General features: G+C 36.7%; 1 protein-coding gene across 2 annotated transcripts in view; it reads right to left on the bottom strand.

Moving 5' to 3' along the window:
- NECTIN3 (nectin cell adhesion molecule 3) overlaps nucleotides 1–8768 on the bottom strand; it is a 120807-nt gene that overhangs the window by 72706 nt on the left and 39333 nt on the right. For both annotated transcript variants that reach the window (XM_029939263.1, XM_029939262.1), the window contains exon 2: nucleotides 7914–8255. In XM_029939263.1, coding sequence (XP_029795123.1) covers nucleotides 7914–8255 — 342 coding nt within the window. The remainder of the gene's footprint in view (nucleotides 1–7913; nucleotides 8256–8768) is intronic.

Here is an 8768-nt window from a genome sequence, read left to right as displayed (position 1 = left end):
AGTAGATAATGAAAGAAAATGCAAAATGCTTATTGACTCATGACGTGGTTTCATCTTAGCTTGGGCAAACCATGCAGTATTTAATATATAGTAGCAGAATATTTACTATTGAAGCTTGAAAAGATGTGAGTTCTTTGTGTGCAATCTTTCATTTATGCATGTGAGAGGGTTGTTTTTTTTTTTTTAATATTTTTACATTGTAGTACTTGTTTTGCTTGTTGGTGGTGTTTGCTTATTTAATACATTCCGTCGGGGACAGAAATTACATGCTATTTTTTCCCCTAGGAAGTGCGTCTTGGGTTTTTCCCTTATTATTTTCTTTACTTTTTTTTTTCTCTCTCCTTTTTTTGGTGGCGGTGGGGGTGGTTATGTTTAAATGAAGTTGCTTTTACAACACCAAAGACTTAATCATCCATTTCCTATATAAAAGGTAGCTACTTTTTTGCATGGACCTCAAGCATATTGCAGTATAGAGGTAGAATTTACAGAAAGGTATTAAGCAGGCTATGTTTTAGCTTATGGGCAAGTAATAAATTGTATCATTTATATTGAATGTATCATAGATAAGCTGCTATATAACGATTTCACAGATAGCTGTGAAATTAGGTGATTAGTTGTTACTTAACCTTCTAATTGCTGTATAATTATATGAAATAGAGTCTAATTACATGAAATAGAAGTTGGGGTTTTGATTTTTTACTTTGCTTTTCTGTTTGGAGTGTCATTGTAACTACTGTATTGTAAATGATGGAAAATAAATGCATATGTTAAAAAAATTTAAAAAATTAAAAAAATAAAAATTAATAAAAAAAACATTAGCACTTCCCAAGTCCCTCAACATATCTCTTCCTAACCTTGACACCTACCTGCCTAAGTATGAAACCACTATTGGAAATATATTTTTGTTTACTTTTCATGAAAGGTCTACAAGCAACACATGCAAACCTACATAACAGTTGCATTTTACCTATTTCTGAACTTTACACAAATAGTATCAGACTATATGCATTTTTGTAATAGCTTTTCTTTGACTCAACTTTGTTTTCCTGAGATTAATTTATTTGAAACCAATTAGCCTTAGTTTACTATTTTGGAATTCGTTTTTTTAACTTTTAATTTTTAGATTATTTAAATTTACATGCAATTGCATAAATTAATTAATTTTAACTGCTGCATGGTTTATTTATCATTGGACATTGATGCATTTTCCTGTTCAGAATAAACAATTTTATAAGAAACGTTCTCATTCATGTACCTTTCCATATTTGTGCAGATGCTTCTCTAGTCTATCCCTTGTAATGGAATTTTACTACTTCTGTTTTTATTTTCAATTTTGCCAGATAATGCCAAAAAAGCTTTCCAAAGTACCAAATTACTCCCGATCTTAGAGCTTCTATTGGTCCAAAGACTCACCGCAAGTTGATACTGTCTGAATTCCCAATGTTTATGACTCTTGTATGTATATAATGGTATTGTCATCAAGACTGTATTTTTAATTTCTCATATTATAAATGAGGTTAAGGGTCTTTTCATGGTTATAGGCCATTTGGAATTTCTTTTGCAAAATGCCTATTAATACCAATTGCTTTTTCTTATTGATTTGGGAGGAGAGCCCTTTTTGGATGATATGTGGTAAAAATATCCTCTACTGTTTAGAACCTGTCTTTTTGCCCTATGATGTGTTTTGATAAGCAGAAATTTTTAATTCAAATGTACCAATATTTATCAGTTTTTATTTACCTTTCATGGCTAACTGCTTATATGCTAAAAATTACTTCTCTACTTCAGGGCAAATTATTATGTAATTTTTAAAAATACTTCCTTGTTCTTTGAAAGAATTTTATAGATTGACGTATCTCCATTTAAATGTGAAGTGATGCTGTTTGATCGTCTGTGTCTGATAATTCCAACATTTTACATCTTTGCAGGTCTGTTTCTGTTGTCTTATTTGTGATGGCTGCTATTTGGGGGGTCTTCTTTATTTGTATGTCTGCCTACTCAAGGAAACTATATGCCTGTGTTTGAATAATTAAGAAATAATCTGAGGTCTGAAGTAAGATACCTTTCCTCCAGACCATAAAAGATAAAAAAAGTTTTCTTCTACAAAGCTCCTGAAATCACTAACCAGTCCAGGATCTCCTGAATTTACAATCAGACCACTCACGGATGCCTGGGTTGTTCAGTTGGTTGAGTGTCTGACTTCTGCTCAGGTCATGATCCCACGATTTGTGAGTTCGAGCCCCACGTCCGGCTCTGTGCCGACAGCTCAGAGCCTGGAGTCTGCTTCAGATTCTCTCTCTCTCTCTCTCTCTCTCTCTCTCTCTCTCTCTCTCTCTCTCTGCCCCTGCCCCAAGAACCCTCTTGAAAATAAAAAACATAAAAAAAATTTTTTTAATCAGACCACACAGGTAATTCTAAACCCAGAAGTGTATAAGAAGGCTGGTTTACTTCTAGTTTGCTACTATTCTGAAAATGTAAGCTTTGGATACCAACTGAATAAAAGAAGGGGTATTAGACATTCCATCTTGAGCAAAACTACACTTAGAAGTTTGTCTCTGTCTTCTCAAGGCTCTCAAAATCTTAGCACCTCACGTGTCCTGAATTCTCAAAAGACCTCAGGTTAAATGCAGCTCTCAGTGCTAGGCTTATTTCTGTTTTCACCTTCTCCTAGATTTTGGTCTAGTTAGATTTCTCACTATATTCTTACCTCTTTGAAGCTTTCAATGGTATTTTATATTGCACCACTCCTATGGGAGAGTCAGTTTCAATAACTTATGCCATCATTAAGAGAAGCTTTTATCTTTGAGGAACTTAAAATTTTATTTTAAAGTCAATTTTAAATTATATTATTTCTGTCTCTTCTGAAGGGAATAAATCTCCTGGTTGTAGATTTTACTGGCTTTCTGAAGTTACTTTTCTCACATAACTCAATATTTGTTAACTTCTCTGAACCCTTCCCTGTCCAGCAGTTTTGCTGTTGCTTCCTCCTAAGATTCTACCCATCGGTATTCTGAATGGGGAGAACGTGAAGTTTTCCCAGCCCTGTGTGAACGCCAGAATTATTGGTTATATCTACTGCTTTCTGCTGGTTCTTTCCCCCACCTCAAAAGGTTCCTCTCCCACGTACACAAATCAGTACTGAACCAAAGACTTGAGAAGACTCTTCTGTGGATCTCTAAACCATGCACTCTCTCTGATGCTCTCTGCTTCCTAGTACTCTCCTCCACAAATCCTAATCACCCGTCCCTGAGCTCCATGTCTTCTTTTACTCCCCGAAACCATCACTCTTTGCTTCAAATCCCTGTCACTGAGCTGCAGCCTGGAAACTGCCTTAAGAGGAAGCTAGAACACTGGAGGGACTTTGTTTCCTTCTTTCAGGGATCATAACCCTACACTGCCTATTTATTATCCAATGACTAAAAACTTTATTTGCCTGGCTTCTTGTTCTTAGAAGAGGGTAAAACCAGTTCCTGTCATTCCATCATGCACAGCAGTGTAATTTTTTTACTGCAAAAGCAGTATTTCTAAAAATTGGAAAAACATTACAATATCCTAATGTACTAATTTTCACCTTCTTCCACTTCTCTTCATTTCTTTTTCTAGTTTCTATATGGATATAATTACGGCATACCCATATTGGTTTTTTTGGCTTTTCTTCTCCCCTCAAGCGGCAACATTTCTCTTAATCATAATTCTAACAACTATATACTATGCCATCAAGAGAAGTAATCAACTAGGTAACAGCTGTTAATACCATGGGGCATTGTTGTTATAGTTTTCCAGAGATGTTTTGTTACATAACATTCCTTATTTAGTTTTTATCACTACCACTGCAATGAAACTCTAAGGTCACCATGTAAACTATAGCTCAGTATTTCTGCATGCCTATTTTCCTTTGACTAACTTTATAGAATTTGATATTTTGGCGCAGTGCTTCACATTCAGTTCCCAAAGAACTAATGGCTTAAGGTATTGGTTGTAAGTAATGAATTACCTTGTGGGCTATGCATTTCGAATGATATTAGCTGTGCACCATCCTTAGGAAAAATGGTTATTCAAATCATGTGCTATAGAGCTTAATTCTCCGTGTGGTAAAATACAGCTGCTAAAATACTCTTAAAAGTTTTATCTTCTCATCATGTAAGTAGTATTACTTTGCCCAAATTTTTCTCAAAGCTCTTTGAGCTCTTCTTGTTTCTTCCTACCTCTGCCCTAATAAATACTTGGTCCTGGGTCTTCAGTACTTTTTACATCTCCCTTAATTAAAACCTTTTATCTGTTACACACTATTATCCAGAAATACACTGTTTCTAACTACCTGCCTGGGATAAAACAAATGCTGAACTCATTATCTTAGCCTCCCTACCAAAACACCTGGTTTTCATGAATTCAGATATGCCCACTAAAATTAATAGTAACATAATTTACTCAATTACCAGGGTTCAAAACCTGTTATGCTTAAACCTCCCTTGCTTCTTGTATCCAATCAGTTACAAAGTCCTGACAGCTATTCCTATAGAATAGTCCCCTTCTTTCCTCAAGTGGCAGAAATTAGGAAATTAATTTCATATCTTCTTATCCTCATGGCTGAAGGATTATGATTTTAGGTCTTCTTCATTTCAATCCATCAAAAACACCAGACTGATCTTCATAAATCACAACTTTCATCACATTACTCCCTAAATCAAGTCTACTATGACTTAAGTATCCCTGTAAACACAGTGAAAGCTGTGCTTCTCAAACTTTACTCTGCATAGGAATAATTTAGCTATCCTGCTAAAGTGTAGACTTTCCATTCATTAAGTCTGCAAGGGGCCTGAATTTTGTATTTCTAACAAACTTCCAAGTGATACCAATGCTGCTGGTTTAGGGACCACACTTCACACAGCAAGAGTCCGAGAATAGAAAACAGGAGGCAAGAAGCACAGTACCTTACACTAACTTGGCATTTCCAGTTAATACAAGCTCAAATTCCCCATCCTAACTGTAAGAGTCATCCTAACCTTGGGAGTCACCTTGGGATGGTGACCGAGCGGCCATTTCTCTGGGGGGTGGAGGAGAACACGTGCACAGACCACCCCCGCCCTCACCTGAGACCTGGGATGTCCTGCCCCATTTGGAAACAGCCAATCATGAAGCTCCAGTTTCCCATCACCCTGACAGAGGAGGCAACCTATTCCATCCTGCCACGTCCCTGAAATGCCCTTATTTGATAATCTGCCCTCCCAAGATCAAACCCAGAACCTCCTCACCCATAAAACCCCCCGCCCATCGCCTATCAGGCGCGACTTCCCTGACTCCCCACTCCCGGGTTCATGGGACCTCGCCCAGGAATCGCAGATCCCAATAAAGGCTTTCTTGGCTCCATAACCTGGTCTCTTTCTTTCCTCCCATCTCTGCCTCCATCTATTAAATCTTACACTGACCTTCAAGTTATTTTGATGCAGTCCTACTCAACTCTCTATAGCCTTTAATTCTTGGGCTTTAATATAAACCCTGTAAGCAATGAACAAATTAGGCAGTGGCTCCACTAATAAGAATTCTCAACAGTAAGCGAACTCTTCTCTCCTTGAGGACACCTAGCAATGTCTAGAGACATTCTCAGTTGTCAAAACTGAAGGACTGCTACTAGCCATATGGTGGGGAGAGGTCATGAATGTGCCAAACAGTCTACAATGGACAGGACAGCTCACTACAACAAAGAATTTCAGCCCTAAATGTCAACAATGCTGATGCTATAAAACTCTGCCCAAATGTGGCTCTCTGCCTCCCTGCACTGGCTCACTTATTCTCCCTATACTTATTGCCCTTATTCTCACCCAAGACCAACCCAAAATTCAAGGACTGACTCAATTACTTTTTTTCTATACCACATTAAAAAGCTCACCAATCCATTCCTATACCCTACTTAAATAACATTTAAATGGGCATGACTGCTATATATTTATAGCATTTATATATAAAACCTTGTAGGTTTTGGAGAGATAAAGTTAAATTTCCAAGTACATACTTGCAGTCGACCATGTTTCTCTAATGGAGAAAAATATAATAAACAGTATGGTAACTGCTACAAGAGATAAGCTCAATATACAATGGCAAAAGAGCCAAAAAAAAAAAAAAACCCCAAAATCCATCAAATTGTAAGGGGTTATATATTTCAACAATGACTTCTGAAAAATAAGGATATGGTCTGGGGCACCTGGGTGGCTCAGTGGATTAAGCGTCCAACTTCAACTCAGGTCATGATCTCGCGGTTGGTGGGTTTGAGCCCTGAGTTGGGCTCTCTGCTGACACCTCTGAGCTTGGAGCCTACTTCAGATTCTGTGTCTCCTCTTCTCTCTGTCCCTTCCCTGCTCGTGCTTCGTCTCTCTCTCTCAGTTTCTCAATAATAAATAAATGTTTTTAAATAAATAAAAATAAAAATAAAAATAAAAGGACATGGTCTGACAAATAGCAGTCAACTAGAAGAATGTAGGAAAGAGACAGGAAGAAAAAGAAGGCAATCCAACCAGAAAGAAAAATACATGTAAAACATAAACAGGTATTACCAGAACCACAAATAGTTTATCATGATTATTAAATTTGGGTTGTTAGAAAAGTGGAGCAAGGAATGAAATAGAAGAAGCTAGAGATATAGGCACGGGTAAAATCATGACAGTCTTGAGTTTTAAACCATTGAATATTGTATTAATTCAGGGGGGATTACTAAAATTTAAAGCAAAAAAAAAGTTTATTCACATGAGCTCCCTCTTCTACACATAAACTATTACTTTCTAGACACTGAGCTTTTGTTGTGACCTTTTTTTACCCTGATGGCATGTACTTGATTTTTCAGATATTTATTCCGTGTCTTCTAATCAAAACATTTCTCCAAAGTATCAATTTCATTAATATGAGTTACATTTCCCTACAGCTATTAGGGAATATCACAAACATATAAAGTCCTCAAGAATTTAGTTTTGTTCCTATTTTTAAGTAGGATCTCTCAACTTGAAAAAAATACCTACCAAAGTTGGACAAAATTGCTTTCCTGCATTTCAGAGACCCTGAAATTATGACTTTAAATACTAGGGGCTGTGTACTTATTTTGTTTCTCTGAAAGCAGGCACTGAGACCAGGTGAGGCGCACAAACAACTTTTTATGAGGGTTTAGTACCTGGAAGGAAAGTGAAGGAGGACTGGGGACAGGAGCTCTCAGCTGGTCTGACCAAGTTCCCGCCAGGCAAACAGGCAGGTGCAGAGCAAAGTCTGCTTGTTAAAGGAGTACTATTTTGGGTGGAAATGGCTCAGGTTGCTAATACTCTTTAATCCTTATTCTATTATCCCAAAAGTATAAACCAGTATTTCCAAACTGGTGCACCTTTCACTGTTAAGTGGCTAATAAGCTCATTTTAAATTCCACCATAAATTCTAACAGTTATGAGAAAAAGGCAGTAGATTGTTCATTACAAACAACAGTCCAAGATTCAAACAGCTACGAAATCCACAGTAGCAGAAATAAAACTTGATTTCAGAAATAAACATGAGGTGTATCAATGGGCTCCAAGACAAGTCATTTAAATAATGGAAAAGCTTAAAGATGGTAATTTAAAGCTTGAAAATTTGAGAATACTGAAAATGTCAAAAACACTCAGCACTTAGTATTATACATAAAAAATAATCTTTCATTAAGAAAGGAAAATAGCTAAGAACCACATAGCATCACATAAATGGGTAGGGTAGATACAGACAATATTTTGTTTAAATTGAAAGAGGCGAGAATTACAGAATTTTAAGACAGAATTTGAAAAATCATATTTGAATTATTTTAAATCTAAATATATATATATTTTTCAATCATTTAAAATTCTTGAAAATATTTTTATTATAATCCTTGACACTACCCCCAAAATATGTAATTCAAGCATACCTACCTAATACAGTTACAGTTGTAGAGGACTGAGCATTTCCAAGCGGGAATGTAACAGCTTTGCATATGTATTTTCCAGAATCCGAGAATCCTATGTTATGTAGAGTAATTGTAGCATCGTTAAGTGAATAGTTTTTAAACAAGACTCTTCCCTGATATTCTCCTTGAACAGAGAATCCATACTGAGGATGATGAACTGCAACAGTCTGTGAACTTTTGCCATGGATCTTCTCCCATGAAATTTGTGTTATAGTTTCATTTACTTCAATTAAACACTTCAATGAAACATTCTTTCCCCATACTGCTGTGACATGTGGCTCCACAATAATTGGTCCAGCTAAGGCACCTATGGGGGGAAAAACAGAGTTCTTAAAATGGAAAAATGTTATACTAACACCTGCTCATTCTTGCCCCTCCCCTTCCTGTATCCCTCTGTCCCTCCCGCTTCCCCTTCTACAGGTGCTCGCACGTGCAACACACAATTATGAATAAATAGCAGGAAGGACTCAGAAGAGTTAGATGTTCCCAGGGCTGAAAGTTAAACCCAAAGAGTAACTCAAATAAATCAAATACCCGCCAATATTGTTGTAGTGGAAGGAAAAAGCACTAGATTGGGCCAAGAATCAGCTTGGAAGATCAGTTTCCAGGCAAGCCTTCCAATGAGATCCCAGCTCTAACTGACACCTTGACTGCAGCCTAGTGAAAGTCTCTTAAGCAAAGAACCCTAAGTTTTAGGATAAATCGTTAACAATAGATAACTCATACATACATGATCTATTGAGCCAAATATAATGCCAAAGAATCTTCCTGTAAAGGTAAAGGGTCCCTCTGTCAAAAATATCTATAAAAACCTTCATTT

Source organism: Suricata suricatta, chromosome 5 (genome assembly GCF_006229205.1).
Source record: "Suricata suricatta isolate VVHF042 chromosome 5, meerkat_22Aug2017_6uvM2_HiC, whole genome shotgun sequence".
NCBI lineage: Eukaryota > Metazoa > Chordata > Mammalia > Carnivora > Herpestidae > Suricata > Suricata suricatta.
This window is presented reverse-complemented; position numbering and strand designations above follow the sequence as displayed.